General features: G+C 48.5%; 1 protein-coding gene across 1 annotated transcript in view; it reads right to left on the bottom strand.

The window, feature by feature from the left end:
- The window catches only part of Gan (gigaxonin), a 59128-nt gene that overhangs the window by 23719 nt on the left and 14841 nt on the right, over positions 1 to 20568 (bottom strand). Inside the window, exons 2-6 of the mRNA XM_034522708.2 lie at positions 9136 to 9250; positions 5247 to 5597; positions 2196 to 2413; positions 1900 to 2021; positions 484 to 596 (exon numbers count right to left, since the gene is read on the bottom strand). Of these exons, the coding sequence (XP_034378599.1) occupies positions 484 to 596; positions 1900 to 2021; positions 2196 to 2413; positions 5247 to 5597; positions 9136 to 9250 (919 nt within the window). The remainder of the gene's footprint in view (positions 1 to 483; positions 597 to 1899; positions 2022 to 2195; positions 2414 to 5246; positions 5598 to 9135; positions 9251 to 20568) is intronic.

Raw genomic sequence — 20568 nt, 5'->3', positions numbered from 1 at the left:
TTCTGTGCAGGCAGGTTTCTGAGGTGACTGTGAAAGGTGGCAAAAGCCATGATGTGTGGACTACCTGTGGCCAGGAGAGGCAGCAGAGAGGACAGGGTATGCCCAAGCATCAAGAATTCCAGAAAGCTGAGGTGTTTATCATTTGGCCACAGTAAACAGAACACAGAAAGTTCCTGGCTTGTAGAGTCTCGGGGGAACATGTAAAGCCAGTGTATGCAGAGGTGGGGCACAGCAGAGAGAGGAAGATGGTGGGATGGCATCTAGAGACCGAGCAAGCAGTGAGGGAGGTGAGAAACAGTTCCTCTGCAGGAAGGTGGTGCTAGACAGGAGGCCAGGAGGAGGCAGCGAGGAGACAGAGATGTGGGAGAACAGGGCTCCAGGTAGGACGAGGCCAGGCTACCCCTTCTTTCCCCACATGGGAACCCACACCCAATAAAACTGTGGAGAGAAAAGAAACACACCCAGAGACAAACTGCACCATACCTCATTCATGGGTGGAAGCGCGGTCCACGTGTTGGCATCTGGGTCATACTTCTCTCCCGAGCTCAGCGTCTGCTTATTTTCATCTTGGCCCCCCAACACAAACAGAAATCCTTCTGTAAGAAGCACAGGGGACACAGAGGACACTCCAGCAGATGCCATGGTGCAGTGGCCTGACATTTAGAGCTCTCCTCCACAACGCGGCAGTCTCATGTATGACATTCTCAAAAGATTAAAATAAAAAAATGGAGAGTGTGTATGTATGGGCACATGCCATGGATCATGTATGAAGTCAGAGGACACTTGCAGGAGTTGTTTCTCTCCTTCCACCCTGTGAGTCCCAGGGACTGAACTCAGGTTGTCAGGCGTGGAGGCAAGTCAACTGATTTAAACCTTCTGCTCGTCTAGGAAATTATTCCTACAAGTAAGAGCACCCAGCAAAGGCTCTCGGGCACCAAGAGCTCTGGTCCTATGGAATAAGAGCAGAAGCAAATACCGGACACAGAGCTGCAAAGACCTGAAGTACTGGGTGACCAGGAAGACAAAGTAGCAAAAGTCACCACAACCCCAAGAAACACACAGCTACTGAATGATGCACAGGGTGCCACTGACAGGAACACAGCTACTGAATGACTGACTGCATGTGGAACTACTCACAGACAGACACACAAATAAATCCCATGGGTGGCCTAACAAGCTCTCAGAGCTGAAAAGTCACCAAGACAGATCAAAAGTGACCATCAACCCCATGTCAGAGAGGCAAAAAGACAGAAGGTGCCGGGTAGTAATAGCACACACCTTTAATCCCAGGAGTACAGAGGCACTCAGTACTCAGGAGGCAGAGGCAGGAGGATCTGTGTGAATTCAAGGCCAGCCTGATCCATAGAGTGAGCTCCAGGACAGCCAGGGCTGCACAGAGAACCCCCGACACCCAGGAAATAGGACAGAGCTGACAAGCAGAGAATGTGGAGAAAGGTCGGACATGCTAAACATGACGTCCAAGAGCCGAGGAACATGGGAAAATAAGTGGATGAGGAAGACAAGAGGGCAGGCAATATGGCTTTGCAGGTAAGAGAGCTTGCTACAAAGGCTGATAGCCTGAGTTTGATCCCTAGAACCATATGTCACCACCATACTGGGTGGTGCTAGAGCTTAAACCCAGGCCACTCAACCATCTGAGCGACAACCCCTAGCATTAAACTTTTTTGTGGGACAGTATGCAACTACATCTCCCTAGCTGGCCTGAATTCACTATACAGACCAGACTGGTCTCAAACTCACAGATCCTCCTGCCTGTGCCTCCTGAGTACTGAGACTAAAGCTGTGCACCACCAGGCAAAAATCATACCCGTGTATCTGTGCAACCCTGAAATAAGGTATTGCTTGGCCAGGGTTCTGCTAAAGTTGAACAGAGAGTACCTGCTGAAAGAACTCCATGGTTAATTCTTGGCATGCTCAGCGGAGCCAGCTCAATCCACAGCTGCCGGTTGGGGTCGTAGAGAGGGCACATACATCGCATGGCGGCTGTGGGTTTCCGTGACCTAGGGAAACACATAATTGATGCTCTCTAGTTCCTCTCATGACAACCACTGTCAATCTCAGTACTCTACAGATGGTTAAACATTTACAAACAGTCATTACTGGGACACTTCAGACACAGAAATTAGCCCTCCCTCTCCCTCTCCCCCAAAGCTCCCTCCCCCCACCACACTCACACTCTTTCCTCCCCTCCAATGGTCACGATGCACTCTGAGTAGCCCCTGGGCTTGAAGCTGGCCAGCATGGCCTCCCCCTGCTGCGGCTGGCTGAGCGGAATGTTGCTACACTCTTTGACAATTTCTCGCACCAAGGGCTCATTCAGCATCTGCTCTCGCAGGTAGCTGGAATCCAGCCCTGAAACCCACAGCGCTGACATGACGTCCTTCATGTGGACCTGCGGGTGGAGGAGGAGGAGGGACAGACAGGGATGACACAGATCTTCTGAAACACACTCTCTGGTTCACAGCAGATGGCATCTGTTAACAGTCTATCAGCCTATACTATTGTGTCTGTCAGTCCTGTCTGAGTATGCACACCAGTCCCCTCCTCTCCTCTCCACGCTCCTGTGTGTGTGTGTGTACACACATGTGTGTGCAGGTACCTATGGGTCAGAAGAGGGTATCTGATTTTCCAGAACTGGAGTTACTGGCTGCTGTGAGCGGCTTGGTGTGGGTGCTAGGAACTCAAGCTGGGTCCTCTGCAAAGGCAGCAGATGTTCCTAACTGCTCTGCCATGTCTCTAGCCCCCTTTTGAGACACAGTCTTGCTGTAATCTAGGCTGCCTTCAAGCCCACCTTTCCTGCCTCAAGCCTCCAAGTCCTGGGATGACAGGATGTGCCACTGTGCTCTGCGACCCTTCTCTACTTCTCTGGCTGTCCACAGTCTCTGGGAAGAAAGGTTTGAATGTTTCAAGAGCTTTTCTCACACTGCAGGTCCCGCCCCATTGGGTTAAGTGAGCGATGCTGTGTTGTCTCACACACCTGGATGAACTGTGACTAAGCCACACACTTACAGAAGCCCTAGGATGGTGACAACAAATCCAATGTGGTAAACTCAGGCAACGGATCAACATTAATATTGTAAGACAACCAGCAAAGCCAAAGATAAAAAAAAAAAAAAATCCCCAGAAGTGTGTAGTAATTCCTGCAATGATCATGGCTCAAAACTGTCTCACGGCTTTGGATAGTTTTGGTCTCGGTGGCTAACTCTGACACTTGGGCATGCTCTGGGTGATTTGGCTGTGGATTTGATCAACTAATCAAGTATGGTCTCTGTGGGTAAGGGGAAACCCTTGAGTAACTTCAAACATACATTTCCATGCTCTGAGAAGTCAGATTAACCAAAGGACAAAGAATTGTCACATTCCTTAGTAACCAGGCCAAGCCAAACCTCTGAGGCAAGAGATGGTCCAGCAGGCTGAGAAGGAGCAGGGTCTCCCAGCAGCCCCTGTGAGTATCACCCTTCCCTAGTTACCTAAATCAGTTAGGTGGTCTAACTGCAGCTAAGACCACGGCGTGGTTTCTGAGTGTATGTCCTCACAGGCTTACAGGATTTGCAAACTACAAGATAATCACTAAGAAGGGAGTTTGTATTGACAGGAACAGTGAGTAGTGCAATGACGCATTTCAAATCTGTTCTCTGAAACCAGCGCAGTACACATCTTATTTTCAAACAGGTGACTTGAGAGAATTGAAACCAAGCTCTATCCCCTGTTGGATTTCAATGGGGACCAAAAGGCTAACCGTCTCCGAGGCCTGTCACCCGTGGTCACTCCTAGACTTCCTCCACCCAGTTTTTGTTTGTTAAATTTCAGACAGAATCTCATATATCTCTCTCTGGCTGTCCTTGACCTCAGAGATTCACCTGCTTCTGGGAGCGAGGCATCTGCCTTTGCCTGGCTAAGCATCCCTTTTTCATTTTATTTTTTTCTCCAAATCAGCTAAGATGCTGGGGGCTGGGACCACTTGACAATGGTTAGACCCTTACCAGGTACCCTGGCTCCTTGAGTAAAGGATGTCAGCTAAGCAGAGCCCTCCTTCATGCCAGCCCACTGCTTTAAGTAGTCTGTAGATGCCTTTGGGAGGCAACACCGCTGCTTGCTGCTGAAGCAAACTCTGGCTCTAGCGAGCACAGTCTCCACCACAAACAGCTCGGACAGCCTGCACTGGACCTTTGTCCATCCCAAGCCTTACTAATCTTCAGCAGCCATTTTCCCTCAGGCCAGGCTGGAAACATGTCCCCGGTGGCCAGCCTGAGGTTAGTGCACACAGTCCTTCACTGGTATGACGGTCTGCGGTGACTGGCACAATTATAGCCATCTCCTCTCTGACACAAACATGAGGGACTGTACCTTACTAACAGTCCTGAGGGATGGCTATCATTATCCCAAACACTAGTGCCATCCCTCCTTTTTGGCTATATAGGAAACTTTTCCATAGCTCCTGGGAGCTGCTCTCCTGTGCCCCCACAGAAGGTTCTCTCCTTCAGTGGCCCTTCATTCCCAGTTGCGATCTTAATTGTTAGCCCACATGAACTGTGACACAGGAGACAAAATGGAAGAAAATGAACTGGTGGTAGCCGGGCAGCGAGAGCAGCAGTAAGACACTTAAAGACGTCCATCGAGTGGCTAGGACTGGGGCGCAGGAGACAAGGAAGGCTGTGAGGAGCTGAGAAGGAGGAACTATGTATGGGCCCTGTTACTAGAGGAGTTCCAGAGGGCCGCTAAGATGTAAAACCCAAGTGTCTCAGATATCCTAGACCTCACAGACATACATTCGACCCTGTAGAACTGAGGGTCTCAACACCTGAGGGCCCGCAGGAGTGGTAACAGCTGTAGGTAGGAACCCTGCTGCCCATTGCTGCTAGAGGCCCAGGATTATAACAGCTGTCAAATGCCAGGGCCACTGGGAATTAAAGTCCCAGCAAGAAGCCTCCAGCCTGAGCAGCTACAGCTACAAGTCTGACTAAACAGCCTGGCCAGACATGCTCCTGGCTCTCAGGGCTGGAGTGTGAGCCTTTGGGTCTGTTCAGAACCTAGGCCTTGGATACTTGAGGACCTGGGTCTGCCAGCAGTGGGAGTGTTCCTCCTGCCACCTGGGTAGACCAGAAGGCCGCCTGCTAACAGCCTGAGACGGGCAGCTTTAGTGACAGACCACATCCCTACCCATCCCGGGAAGTAAACACATGCATGAGAAGGACACCGAAGGCCACGTCCTGAGGGGAAGGCACCTTTCTCATCTCCACATCGTGTGCTATCCACCGGATCACTGCCTCGAACACGTATCTCTCGTTGCCCACATTCAGCTTCTCGAGAGAGATCACTTCCTTGAGCTTCTGAGGACTCAGCTCCAGGAACTCCTCTGTGCTGCTGACGTCCCGGAAGTGGGTCTCCAGGTACTCGGTGGCCAGGTAATGCACGTGGTGCAGGCAGTAGTGCAAGGCAAAGTCCCGGATGCCGATGCAGTTCTCCGCCGCTATGCAGCCCTCCAGGAACTCGCAGCACAGGGTTTTAAGGTCCGTCAGCAGCAGCAGGTCGGCTGCCTGAACAACATCTTGGATTGTATTTTCATTTAACCTGATCTGTAAGATTACCACAAGCATTTTATAGCTGCCAAACAAAAAAACAAAACCCCCAAACCACTAACTGGTTAGTCTGGCCCACAGGAAGTCCCCAGTTATTTCTTTTATTTTAAAAGATTTAGTCTTTTTTTTTTTTTTTTGGTTTTTTGGTTTTTTCGAGACAGGTTTTCTCTGTGTAGCCCTGGCTGTCCTGCTGGACTCTGTAGATCAGGCTGGCCTTGAACTCAGAAATCTGCCTGCCTCTGCCTCCCAAGTGCTGGGATTAAAGGCGTGCGCCACCACTGCTCGGCAGATTTAGTCTTAATTATGTGTATGAGCACATGGATGCAGGTGCCTGCAGAGGTCAGAGACCCTGGATCCCGCTGGAGCTGGAGCTGGAGCTCGAGTTACAGGCAGTTGTGAGATGCCAACATGGGTGTCTAACTGAACTCGGGTCCACTGCAAGAGGAGGAAAGCACTCTTAACCACTGAGCCAGCTCTCCAGGTCCCTAATCCCCAGGGATGTAGGTCAAAGATGATGAAGTATTGTTGACCATACACTGCACACCCTTCAATACTCTGAGGCATCAAGGGGCCTTAAACTTTTTTTTTTTAAAGCTTTCCTTCCTTCCCTCCCTTCCTTCCTTCCTTTCTTCCTTCCTTCCTCCCTCCCTCTCTTTCTTTCTTATGTATACAGTGTTCTGCATACATAAGAAATTTATTCCTGTTTGCCAGAAGAGGGAACCAGATCTCATTACAGATGGCTGTGAGCCACCATGTGGTTGCTGGGAATTGAACTCAGGACCTCTGGAAGAGCAGACAGTGTTCTTAAACCCTGAGCCATCTCTCCAACAAGGGTCCTTATCTTACAGCAGATATGTCTGACCTGTTTGTTTGTTTGTCTTTTTGAGACAGGGTTTCTCTGGGTACCCTGGGCTGTCCTGGATCTTGCTCTGTACAGCAGGTTGGCCTCAAACTCAGAGATCCACCTGCCTCTGCCTCTTGAGTGCTGGGATTAAAGGTGCGTGCCACCACCCCCTGCTCATGCATCTGATTTTGATTCCACCTGTCCAGGCTTTGCCCTCCCGTGCTAGCATGATCTACTGTTGACGGAACCTACCCATGTGCTCACATCTGCAACTCACACAAAAACCTGACTGAGCATTTAGGGACAGTTCTGCTACTAATGGAAATTGGAGTTGTCTGTTCCTGCCTGCTGAGTGGAATGCCAGGTAGGTGCAGGCTGTGGATCTCCTCAGTAGCCCGCACTCAACGCTTAAGCCTCCAACCACCTTCCGGATCAAACCCACAATGTACAAGTTTCTCTCCTTATGACTCTTTCCTTCTGATAAACTGTCTCCAGTTTTCTGACTGATGTGTCTTTCTCTCCCTGCTTCACACTTCTCTGTGCAATAGTAAAGCAACAACACACACATCTCCTCAGGCTCCACTACTTCCGAAACGAGGGAGTTCAGGGCCCAGCAAAAACCATTTTACCAGATTCTATGTATTTTCATACCATAGACTTAAAAATGTGGTATCACTAATTGCCCCAGAAACGGAGCACAGAACCTTGGAAAATAAATAGGGAAAATTTCCTGTCTCAAAGACATAACTTTTTCTTCTTTTTAAACTTCTTTTTTATTTTATGTGCATTTGTGTTTTGCCTATATGTATGTCTGTCTGAGGGTGTCAGATCACCTGGAACTGGAGTTACAGACAGTTGTGAGGTGCCATGTGGGTGCTGGGAATTGAACCTGGGTCCTCTGGGAAAGCAGTCAGTCAGTGCTCTTAAATACTGAGCCATCTCTCCAGTCCACCTTTTCTTCTTTTTACATTTTTTATGTGTTCTGGCTAGTTTTATGTCAAATTAACAAAAGCTAGAGGCATCCAAGAGGAACAAGCATCAACTGAGGAAAGTCTTTGTAAATCAGGCTGCAGGCAAGCCTAAAGGGCATTTTCTTAATTAATGTTTGATGTGGGAGGTCCCAGTATCTTGTGGGCAGGGCCTCATGCAAGCTGGGACTGGCTCTAGCATTCAGCCATATCCTCAGACCTAGGAATATTAAGTTTAGCCAGCAGAGAGGGAACAGCTACAGACCGTCTAAATAAAACCCATGAAAAGGCACTAGACCACATCTCGAAACCAACAGCTAATTCAGGAGTTTGCAATCCCTTAAGCTGCCACCTGGGTTCTACACTTTTGGCTGGGACAAATCCCAACACTCAGTCTGCAGATAGTGCCTGAACAGCAGTCGAAGCTTGCACAAAGCATGTCCTCCGTGGCCTGTCACTGTCTATGCTCACAACTGCAGTGACCTCACCCTGCCAGTGAGAGCACGATGCCTGGTTCCTCCTGCTGTGCGGGGTCTCTAGGATTTTAGGGGCTCTAACTTCATTCATTTTAACAACTGCACATGTGAACACCCGCTGCCTTGTGTTTAGGGGAGAGTTTCCCTAAACTGTTTTCGCAATGCTATGAAATCACACCGCACACTTCAACAGGACTGGAATCCCTGAGTGTGGACAGAATGGATGCATTCAGAAAAGACAGGTGATACACTCCAAACACTTAAAAACTGGTGGGAAAACAGGCCTTTCAAAAAGAGGAGGCAGGAAACGGCAGTGAAGAAGGCGCCAATGGGCAGGGTGAAGGGCAGGATCTTGGAGAAAACGAGGCAGAACAGTTTCACACACCTAAACGTACAACACACTACTCTGCTCTCTGGCCAATATACCTACCCGACTTGTCTTTTCTGTTTGTTTTTAAAAGATTTATTCCTATTTGTGCATGTGTGTGTGTGTGCACTTGTGAGTGTGTCGCGAATGCACGTGCACACATGGAAGCCAGATCCCCTGGAGCTGGAGTCACAGGTGGTTGTGGGCCACCTGCTGTGGGTGCTGGGGACCAGAGACCTAGCCAGCTCTCAGCCACTGAACCATCTGTATCCTTGCTAAGAGTCTTAAGAGTCCTATGCTAGAACCCAAGAACATAAAGAGGACAGGGCTGGGAAGCAGGAAAAGAAAGCGGTCTAGTGGCTTCCCATTTCTTGCCTGCCTCTTATCACATCTCCAGAGGCAATGTGGCACAGAGAGGGAAAGCAGGAAGCGTGGCGGGGGTGAAGCACATGACCACCAGCGAATACTATGCTAAGGGGAGCTCTCAATAGGAGCTGCCTTTCATGGCCATGTCCTACAAGAAACTGTTTCTACACAACAAGTCCCAGTGACAGATACTTCTATTTCCACGGAGACAGAGAAGGGCCAGAGTGGATGCTGCACAAGACCAGATTCAAGATGTGGTGGCAAGAGTCGGTGGTGAAGGGTGCACCTTGTTCTTCTAACCTCAGCCTGGAAGGTGGAGCTCAGAAGAGCATGACCTGGGATTTGGTCTGTGATCTGGGTTGCTCCTTTAGGGACAGAGTCTGGAAGAGCGTGTATGTGGGGCCATCCCCAGGGAAATGCCAACGGATGCCCCCGACTGCAGAAGATGGCGTGGCAGTGCCACTCTGAAAGCTGCTGAGTCTCTGCCAGGTCTTGCGCCTGGGTCTTGCCATACCTGCCCACTGAAGATGTAATCCAGGATTTCCCTCATGACCATCACCGATATCCCTTCAAGTTCAATCTTGTAAGTGGATCCGTCATCTTTTGGAGGGTTATAGTTTAACTTTGTCCTAAGAAAGGGAAAAAAATGTAAAATTTCTATGAACCAACAGAAACTATAAATATATATGCACTGAACACTATCATACAACACATACTAAGTAGCAAATACACTTCCACTTAGAGGATTTAGCTTCAGATACACAATATACACAGCTTTAGCTAGAAACCATTGGTCATGCATACAAATACTACTACATCTTTTTTAAAGATTTATTTTTAATTATGTGCATGTGTGTCCTGATGTGTGCAGGTATTCATGGAAGCCAGAGACATCAGATTCCCCCAGAGCTGGAGTTAGGAGCCAACTGACATGGGTTCCAGAAACCTGAACTGAGGTCCTCGTAAGAGAAGAAAGCCAAGGATGCAATACAATGAGACAGTCTTTAATTGAAATAAATAAATTAATTAAAAAAAAAAAAAAGGCGCTGGAGACCCAGCTCAGTGGTTAAGGGCACTGGTTGCTCTTTCAGAGGACCTAGGTTTGATTGCCACCATCCACACGGCAGCTCACCTGGAACTCCACTCCCAGGAGATCAGATGCCCCCTTCTGGTCTCTGTGGGTACTGCGTGCATATGGTACACAGGCACATTTAGGTAAACATTTATAAGCATAAGAACAAAATAAATAAAATCTTTTTTAAAAAGTTAGGAAATAGGAGAGATACGGTAAGAAAACCGGAAGATAAATCCAGGAGAGTGGATTTAAGGTAGTACTGTCTCCTAAGTCACAGACAAAAATACCTAATAAGTACTTGTGAGTGGAGACAGACAGACTCAACCCGAGGTGGTTCACTATGCTGCTTGAGGATGCTGGATGTGGGGAAGGATTCTCACAAGCCCTCAGGAAGAGAACAGGCCCCAAAGGAAGGGGTGACGGTCAGAACAGCTGCCCATTTTACATACAGAAAGACAGAAAGCCTGGGAGAAAGAGGAGGCTTCAAAATGTGAGGCTAAGCCAGGTGTGGCGGCAGGAACTTTAAATCCCAGTACTTGGTGGGCAGAGGCAAGCATTCCTTTGTAAGTTCCAGGCTAGGGCGGGGTAGTACAGTGAGACCTTGTCTCAAAACAAACAAAAGAAAAAGAAAAAAAAAAAAAAAAACCACCAAAACATAACAAGACAAATAGCACAAAAGAGATTTTTTTTTTTTTTTTAAGTCCAGAACAGAGTATTTTCAGTTACACAGTCCCCAAACAGCCTGCCAGCCTTTCAGAGAATGTGGTCAGGCTACCAAGGCAAACCCAGAAAGCAGGCATGCACACAGAGCAGACAGGACTGTCAGTGTGCTGCAGACACTGCCACTTAGCCCGGGAGAGCAGAGGAAGGAAAGGTGGAGGGTGAGGAGCGACTCCTGGATCAGCAGCCAGGTACCAGCACAGGACGCAGATGTCTCTGGAGAATCTATAAAGCAGGGAGTCAGACAGCAGTGCTCCTCTTGGTATTTAAATCTCCTGAGTCCTTACTAACTCCAGTGTTTTCTGAGTTAATGTTTACTGGGCCTCCATTCGGACACTCTTGGGTCTATTTATATGCCTGATAATAAAGGGAAGCGCCAGACGACCTTCAGTCAAGAGATGCTATGAACAACACCAAACCTCCCAAATGCACCCTGTGCAAGCAAGCCTGTCTCCCAGCAACCTTTACCACTGACATCTGTCTGTCAGAGTCATGGTGCTGGTGGCATGGCCATTCAGCTCCCAATTCACCCTCTCTGCCCACTCTGTCAAATTGGGTCAGGTCTTTTAAAGCATTTTCCCCCTCAAGCGAGGTAATGCTAAGCTTCAGGAGAGGTCAGTGGAAACAAAAGAAAGAACACTGCAAGACATGCTTCCCGGTTCTGAGGGACCGCCTGGGAGGCTCCCACGGTGCAGTCTCTCCTGGCTCAGGCTCCTGCACTGTCCAGCTATACAGAAGCCACCTTCAGTCACCTCCCCCCTTTCCCAAGCACATTAGAAAATCAATTTCCAGCAAGGTCTCCCAGTGTGGCTATGCAATGAGCCACAGGCATGTCCTGTGCAAGGTCAGCTCGGAGGCTACGGCTGCCATTACTCCTACATTTTAAAGGTTCCCCTGGATTAGCCAACTTATTGCTAGCCCTGTCTCCTATAATGATTGATTCTTTGTTCAGGGGCAGGGAGACAGCTCAGCAGGTAAAGAAGCCGGAAAATCTGGTGGACAGACAAAAGTGACTTCTGTAAACTGTCCTCTAATCTCCACACGTACTGCAGCACACCCACTGGGGGACACCCACCCACCCAGCACACCCACCCACTCAGCACACCCACCCACCCACCCAGCACACCCACCCACTCAGCAACCTACCCACCCAGTACACCCACTGGGGGACACCCACCCACCCTCCACCCATCCCTAAACAAATGAAATGAAAAAAATTAATAAAGACCGAAGTCAAAACCCAATAGTGGTGGCCATAGCATACACCTTTGATCCCAGGACTCAGGAGGCAGAAGCAGGCAGATCTCTGTGAATTTGAGGCTAGCTTGATCTATAGAATTCATTCCAGGACAGCCAGGGAGACACCACACCACTATATATATATATATGATTCTTCAGTTAGAAGCATTTACTGCTCTGGCAGAGGACCTGGGTTCAGTTACCAGAATTTGTGTGGCAGCTCAGAGCCGTCTCCTAACTCCCGTTTTAGGGGTTCAACACTCTCCTTCTTCTGGTCTCCGTGGGCACAGCTACACACACAGTGCACATACATACAGGAAGGCAAGGTACTCATATATACAATAAAAGTAAATAAGCCTTAAAAACAAAACCAAAAAAGGAAACTCTAAACTTTCATGTTCAAATTCCTGTGTGGTTTCTCTGACCCAGATGGAGAAGCACAAGGCTGTTAAAGATGTGCTTAGCTGGAGGAAGCTGTTCCACCTCAGCACTGTCCAGAGAAGGCCTGGCTGGGCTGTATGCTGCATACAGCAGGTGAGGGAACTACAACTCACTTCAAAATGACTACTCTGTTACATGTTTTCCCGACAAGAGGGGATCCATTTTAGATTGTGTCATTTTCTCGGACACAGAGGACTAAGAGGAGAGAAAACCAGCTAAAATATGTCACGTGAGGCATCTTAAAATGTGGTCATTTCTGGAACCCGTGACAAATGAATTGTATACTCTACACATTTGGAGGTTAAATAACAAAGCTAACATTAATTATGCTTTAAACTCACCTGTCCTTCTATCCTACCCCTGCACACCCTCCACCCAACCCCAGCACTGTCTGAGCACACTTAACTGCTACATCCTGAGAGACTAGTCCCAGGCTAGCTGCTCCATGGGGGAGCATCTGTAGAAACTCCTACTGGGATGGGTAACACTGCTACCCTCACCAAGATACCTAAACTTTCCTTCACTGTAACAGACCAAGTCAGGTTCAAATTCGTGTGTGTGTGTGTGTGTGTGTGTGTGTGTGTGTGCATGCGTGCGTGCGTGCGAGCGTGTGCATGTTCATGTGACCTCTGCGTCCTAGCTTCTCTTGACAAGGTCTCATGTATTTCTAGCTGGCCTCAGACTCACTCAGAGACAACCATAGTCTTCTGATCCTCCTGCCTCCACTTGCTGGGTGCCGGGATCCCAGGCATGCATCACCACACCTGGGTGCTGCCACCCAGGGCTTCCTGCATGCTAGGCAGACACTGCCAAGTGAGCCACATCCTAGCTCCTCTGCTGAGCTCCCAGGCCTAAGGCAAGAATTCTTCTGACCACTGGAGTCTACCAGGAGACCAGCAAGTTTGAAAAAAGAAACGATACTCTTAAATGTCCCCCCAAAACTCAAGTGTTGAAGGGACAGTCCCCACTGCAGCCAGTGTCTAGGGCTTTTGGGAGATGACTGGATCACAAGGGCTCTGACCTCCTGGGTGAGCCAGCCCATTTATGGACTCACAGGGTTTGGTGAAGGAGCCTTTCTTGCTTTCTCTGAAAGTGTTTCTTCCAGCATGTTCAGCCTCAGCAGACCTAAGCAACCCCGGACTGAAGGAGTGAGCCCAAGCACACCTTTTCCTCTTGAGCTCTTTGGGATATTTCATCTCAGCAATTGAAATGTAACTAACACAGTGCTCCACTGTTATCTGTAAAGCATTCTGAGCTGTTAGTTACTGTCGAAGGAGTACCAGAAAATAAGTGTCACCAGATGACTTCAGGTGGCAATGGAGCTGAGTGAGAATCAGCTAGACAGGCAGGACTTTCTGATAACTGGATCTGATGCCCTCTTCTGATCTCTGCACACACATGGTGCAAACATATACATGCAAGTAGAACACTCACATATAAAAGAGCTATGGAAGAGGTTTCATGGAACAGCGGCAAGCAGGAATGGAGGGCTTTTCTTCTCCACGGATGCAAACACTCATTTCTAATAAAGTAAACATACTCAGGCAGGACACAGGGGAAAGTGATGTCCATGGAGTCAAGGCGCTGCAGTCTGGGTGATTCATGGCATGGCTCCCACAGCTGCTAAGACTCATGTCACCTGGACTCTGTGCTAGGAGGCAGGCCCTCTGAGGTGCTCGGAGACAGCCTGTGCCAGCATGCTTTACCCCAAACTGGCAAACTAGTCATTTGTTCTTTTCGAGAATTTGTTTTACAGATGATACCCTACATACACACACACACACACACACACACACACACACACACACACACACACACAGAGGTTTAGAACAGTGAGAGTCTGTGTGTGACACAGTACTAGCAAATACGTGTATTCACACATTTATGTAAGTGTACAAATTACACACCCACCAGAGGGAGCCCGCTGGGATCCATGCTCTGGGTTATCATGCAGTGGCAACACAGGTTTATTAAGTGTAACACATGTCCCACAATAGTGATGGGACTGGGGGAGGGGCTCTGCACGTGGGGGCTCAGGCCTTCTCTGTATCTCCTTCTTAATCCTGTTGTGAGCTTACAATTGCCCTAAGACAAATGGTCTGGCTAAAAAAAATTTTTTTCTAAACTTATATCTGAGTTTTTTAAAGTTGTGCTTTGTGCACATAAGTACAGCACCCACAGAAGCCAGAAGAGGGTGCTAGATTCCCTAGAACTGGAGTTACAGGTTATAAGTTGCCTCTCTTGGGAGTTGGGAACCTAACTCAGATTCTCTGGAATATAACTTACACACTCCTAACTACTGAGTCATCCCTCCAGTCCCTAACATCTGTTTTGTGGATTTTTTTTTCTCCAAAGATCTTTTCTAGTTCCCATTTGCGGTCATATTGCTAACACTTCAATCAACAGATGGTTCTGGTACCCTCTGACACAGGTCTTTGGTGGCACTGTCTCTAGTAGGAACACAGCAGCTAGCCTCACAGCCCTTCCCGCAGACAGGAGAAAAGCATTCACCCTGGGATCCTGAGAGTGTCAGAGCTCTCAGCAGGAAGCCTAAGCAGGAGGGGCTGTACACTGGGAGCTAGAGACCCAGGCCAGCTTCACACACAGTCCCACCACTTCTAGGTGAACCAGGAAATCTCTCTCTTTTTTTTTTTCAATTTAAATACATCTTTATTTTTTTATTAGTAACTTTAAAAAAAAGTTCATCAAAGGTTTTATAAGTTTGGTAATGCTCAATAACAAGATGCCCATACGATCAGAAGTGTAACCCAATACCCAACCTAGCTATACCAACTATCTTTGACTGGCGGAGACACCAGAACATCCACCTCCATGTCCCCCCCCCTTCTCCTAGCTCTTCCTCCTCTTGTTACTCCTTTTCTTCCTCTACTTACTCCTCCCACCTTAGCTCCTCCTACATATCACCCTTCCTGTTAAAATAAAACTTTTCTCTCAAAATACAATTAAAGCACAATTATACCAATTTGTATCAGTAAGGTACAAGATAGACCTAATACCCAGTCCGTCATTTTGTTGACTAACCAGAACCTCTGTCATCTCTCCTAACTAGAAGACTTAGTTCTGAACCTGGCTTATTTCTTGGCTTTAGAATGAATGTCAGCTGAAAACCATCCTCTCAAATCTTTTCTCTCAAAGTAAATAGTCAGGATTGGCTATGAGACTATAGGTTTTCAACATCTTCAGAAATCCAGAATGACTGAATTAACTGAAATTATGAGAACCACAAAGCATAGCTTCTAAAACTTAGCCAATTTATAGAGACCGCTGAACACCTGGACAGTCCCTATACTACAAAACGTTGGAGCATCCGATCTTCAGCCTTCTGGCCCAGGATCATCTGACAGACCTAGTGATGCAGAATTATTAAGGGCCGATTACTCTGTCTTAGCAGATATAATCAGTTGACTATTCCGCAAGTGTGTCCTTTTCTGAACCAGGAAATCTTAAGTGTTTCCTGGAGCTAAGCCACAATAGGGGACTGAGCACAAACAACAGGGCCTGTCTGAGAGAAGGAGGGAAAGAGACTACACCCGGCTGCGGGACTCTGAATGTCACGTTTATAAAACACTTATGTATGCATCTGTGTGGCTAAGTGCATGCATATATGAGGGCTTGTGGGGTACAGGAGAGGGTGTTGGGTCCCCTAGCCCTGAGTTGCAGGTGGCTGTGAGTCACTAGACATGGGTGTTGAGCATGAATTCAGGTCCTGTGTAAGGGCAGCAAGTGCTCTTAACCACTGCGCTGTCCCTGCAATTCACAAACAACGTTTTAAAGGATGGTGTGCCAACAGTCTGTGTGCTGTCCCCTCAGTCCTCCTTCATCTGATTTCTTTTTAACACGAGAAGTATGATGTTTATTTACTTTCAAAAATTTCTCTCACACAGATCCTGTGAGTCACAATTTGAACAACTTTACGAGTAGTTCCCTGGGCTGACCTTCCAGAACCTTCTGGAGAGCCGCTATAAAGAACCAGATATATGGGTCTTATCCTAGACCAACTAGGTCAGCCTTAGGTTGCATAATAAGTATAAGACATACCCCTGGCTCTGGCCTGTTCCTGCTGCTCAGATGCTTCTTGGGCCTTTCCCCACATCTGCATGCTCTGCTTCTCCCCAGCTAGGTGTGCCCCAACACCCACAATGGCAGCCTGCACACCCGCCCTCACCGTCTCTTCCCTGCATTTATTTTCCTTCACAGGATTGTTTGTCTCCTAATGAACCTCACCTGCTTATGCTGACTGCCACGAACACGGACTGTATGTACCTTCCTGTGATGATAATACGGCCAACCCCACAGGATCGAAAATTAGATTATGTGAGCCCCTGGGAATGGCTGTGAGGAATCATTTAGGTTAGGTTACCTGAGGTGGAAGACCCTAACTCTGAGTGGCACCATCCCACGGTCTGGGGTCCTGTGCTGAGTAAAAGGAGGTGAGCTGAGAACCAACATGTACCTCTGCTTCCTGACTGTGGACGCCACAAGACCAGTTGCCTCAGGCTCTGTGCCTTCCCTGCCATGATTGACTGTAACCAGTAAAGCCCCGGTAAACCTTTCTTTCCTTAAGCTGCTTTGCCAAGGACTTACATTACGGCAGCAGGATAAGTAACTAACGCATTGCCCTGCCCCACACCAACATTCATGGTATTTCACACATAGAAACTTGCCCTGAAGCACACTGGCTTCCAACCCAGCAGAATCAGTGTCTGAAATGAAGTGAGCACAGCTATTGGGACAGGGCACGAGTGACCAGCAGAGCAGCTGAGAGCATTCACCATCACGTGTTGGCATGCACAAAAGGCAATGTCCTCCCGCTGCAGGCCAGGCACACTGTAGTATAATGTGCAAACACTCAGCTACCCGCTGGGCTGTTGCCCTCACATGGGAGCTGCATTGGAGGCCTGGCTGAGAAGGGAGCTTCTTTCATTTGTGGGTTAGCTAGCCATACCTCAGCTTTCTATGCTTCCGTGTCTCATGGTCACCGTCACCAAGGGCCTTCTGGGAAACCTAGACTTATAATACAATAAAGACTCTAAAAGGTTTCCTGAGCTCTGGCCTTAGGTTTAGGTGCTGTCCTGAAGATGAAGAGGCCCACCGGGTCCTGTAGGGGTTCAGAAGCAGCTCCTGTCACAGCTGTGGTCCCACCTCCCCCAACATCCTCCCCAGGCTGTGATACTGGCCCAGGCACAGGGCGCTTTTTACTTTCCTCAGGGAACCTCGTCTCCACTGTGAAGAGGGAAACATAGCTCTGATGCCACACAAGAAGATAAATGTTTATCTTTGAGAGTCAGTAACTTGATGGAAAATGGAATTTACTTTAAGGAGGCCATGTTTTCTGAAAAGAGACTATGGGAACTCAGCATGTATTACAACTTAGTAGAGGGTTGGGGAAAGGGCGGTTGGTAAAGCATCTACCAGGGAAGGGTAGAGAACTGGGTCTCAGCACCTATGCAAAAGTCATGTGTGGTCATGCGTCTGTGTCCCAGCATGGGGGCTGAGGGTGGAGACAGCTAACAGGTGGGGCCGAGAGACTTTGTCTTAAAAATATTAAATACTTAAAGAAAATGTTTGTAAGTGTATTGGTGTTTTGCCTGCCCACTTCCCACAGAGACCAGAAGAGGGCGAAGGATCCCTAGAACTTGAGAGCTGCCATATGGGTGCTGGAAACTGAACCTGGGTACTCTGGAAGAGTGGTCCATGCTCTCAACAGCTGAGGCATCTCTCCAGTCCCTGTACAATGTATCGTGACCAAACCCGCCCTCCAAGCCCTCTAGACCCCACAGTACATGCTCCTCCTACCATCACGACCTTTCTAAAAGACCCAGTAACCACTGTTCACTCAGTGCTGCCTGCCTCCCAGGCAACCTACCGGGGGTCACCTCCCTTAAAGGCATGGCACCTCTTCTCCCAAGGAACATGGATTGCCAACATCTCCTCGGCTCGGGTAAAGCCTCTCTCATCTACTCTAGCACTGCTGACAGCTTGGTCCTGTACAGTTTCCAGAGCTGCTGTGATGTCATGAGTGGACCCGTCTGTTTTGTCCACAAGAACATTCCACAGCACTCCTCCAACCCTCCAGCTCTTCGTCTCTTTCTGGCCTTCTGCAACGGTCCCTGAGCCTTGTGGGAGGTTAATGCGGATGGAGAGATCCTGTCTGGAAAGGTAGGCTGGGGGGCCATAGTGCATTATTCCTGGCGATGGCCCCTGGCTCTAGAAGCCTGTGTACACACAACATGCACACACACGTAAACTACACATGTGACACACAAACAGGATGCTGTGGAAACATCTAGAGTGTATACAGGAGTTTGGGGACAGGGAGGCAGCCAACATGGCATCACAGGAAGCATAGGAATGAACACTCACAGTGATAATGACTCCAAGCAGAAACAGTTACCCCCACTGAGAAAGACAGCCTGTGACCCCAGCAGTACAAACTGCTCGGCTTAGTCTTATGCAACTAGCCCTTCCTTGTCCCAGAGAGGTACTGACAGAACTTGAGAGAGCCAGCAGGTGCTTCCCACTCTAGCAGCTATGGCAACAGTGGCACTTCTAAACAAAGTGTCAACAAGATCAAACTGTTGTTGACTCCAGGAGTTTGCATATTAATGCCCTTGTGTCATCTGGTACAGCCATGACTCCCTTCCTTCCAGCTTGCTCAGTCTATTCCTTCTCTTAGTGAACTACTGTTTCTGCCCAGCTGTGTACGAAGACAAACCAATAAATACCGGGGGGGGGGGGGGGGGAGGAGAAAGGTGTTAGACTGTAGGTGGATGCTGAAACCAGCAAGACAGTGGGTAAGTATCAACTCCCAGATCTACTTCCTGGTTACCAAGAGAAAGCTGCGTAGGCCAGGAGATGTCTGTGACCCAAGTCTGCTAATGCCGGGACACCACTGACAGCATGCGGTTTTAGATCTGAAACACCCAGGCAGGCACACTCATACTGTGGCCGTTGTTGAAGACTAACCTCAGCCCAAGCTGAGGGTCACCATATGAAGCGACTCACTAGTTCTCACCCAGCATCAAAATCATGACACATAAGAAAAGCTGAGGAACCGCCACAGGCGGGCGCTTGTTGTCTGCAACGCTCTGTCTTTTCATGGTGTGTGTATGTATGTGTGTGTGTACGAATGTATGTGTGTGTGTACGAATGTATGTGTGTGTATGTGCATGCGTGTGTGGGTTTACGGGCACCACCTGAGTGCAGGCACCCACAGAGGCTAGAAGAGGGTGTTAGATCCTCTGGACCCAGATTTACAGGCCATTGAGTGCTGGGAACTGAACTTGAGTCTTCTGCAGTAAGTGCTTTTGATAGTTGAGGGGTCTCTCCAGCCCCCTTTCCTTGTCTTTGATTCTGACTCTGATGAGCCGGCCAGGTACCTTGGACAGCATCAAGTGAGGCAGGGATGCTCCAGAAACACCTGAGGTGCCCTTATCTATGGGGGAGGCCCCGTCTCCTACACGTCAGTTAGGTAAATGGTTTGACAGGGTTCTCTACTGCAATCACTAGCTTTCATTTCATAGGTAATAAACACATGGGAGATCAATTGGAAAATATAAAAATTGATTGATTTCTCTCAGACTCTTGCCCAGTGAGTGACCTCAGTACCTACCAATGGCTCTGCCTGTAACAACTACCACTGTCAGCAAGGATGATGTCCATCCACACTTATGTCCCTAACTTCCTGTCTCCCCTACAACATACACATTAGGGGCTCTTTTAGGTTGCCTAGCCTGGCTTTGAACTCGTGACTCTCTTGTTTCAGCCTCCTGAGTGCTTAGCTTCAAGGACTTTCTATGTCAGTTCTCTTTACAGATGTTAACTGAGATTCTTTTGTAAGAGGCACACTGCATCTCCTCTCCCATTTGTAAACATATGTTTGCTTGTTCATTTGTTCATTCATTCATTCATTCACAGACACACGATGGCTGTTTACTTTATTCTGACTATAATTCAGTGTGGCCCTTTGTTGCTCGTACTGCAGTAGCTCACCCACTACAGTTTTTTGAGGCTGGCTCTTTTTGGTCCTCCCCCACCCCCGTTTTCTGGCACAAAGCACTTCAGGCTTATGGAGTAGTTTTTCTGTCTTGGCACCAAGCCAACTAGGTCTCTGGAGACATTAGAGTTTTAAATGTCATCTGATTCTACTCTGGAAACCTCCCTCTGGTGGCAACAGGGTGGAGGACAGATGGGGACTGTGTGTGGAGGGAGACAGGCCAGTGGGAGCCCGACACAGCTTAGGGCCAAGTGAAGCTGGAGGCTGAGTGGCCAGCTATGACCCGGAGGAGCAGATTCCAGAGAGCAGAGAGCAGAAGGGATGCTTTGGCACTGATTGGATGCTGAGGGAAAGCGGGGAGAAGGCCCTTTGCCAACAGCTCTCAGCTCTCTCCCGAGGAGCCTGGAGGTATATCAAAGGTGATGGAAGGGGACAGCAAGGTGGCTCAATGGGTG

Source organism: Arvicanthis niloticus, chromosome 18 (genome assembly GCF_011762505.2).
Source record: "Arvicanthis niloticus isolate mArvNil1 chromosome 18, mArvNil1.pat.X, whole genome shotgun sequence".
NCBI lineage: Eukaryota > Metazoa > Chordata > Mammalia > Rodentia > Muridae > Arvicanthis > Arvicanthis niloticus.
The sequence above is the reverse complement of the archived record's forward strand: the minus strand, read 5'-3'. Positions and strand labels throughout refer to the sequence as shown.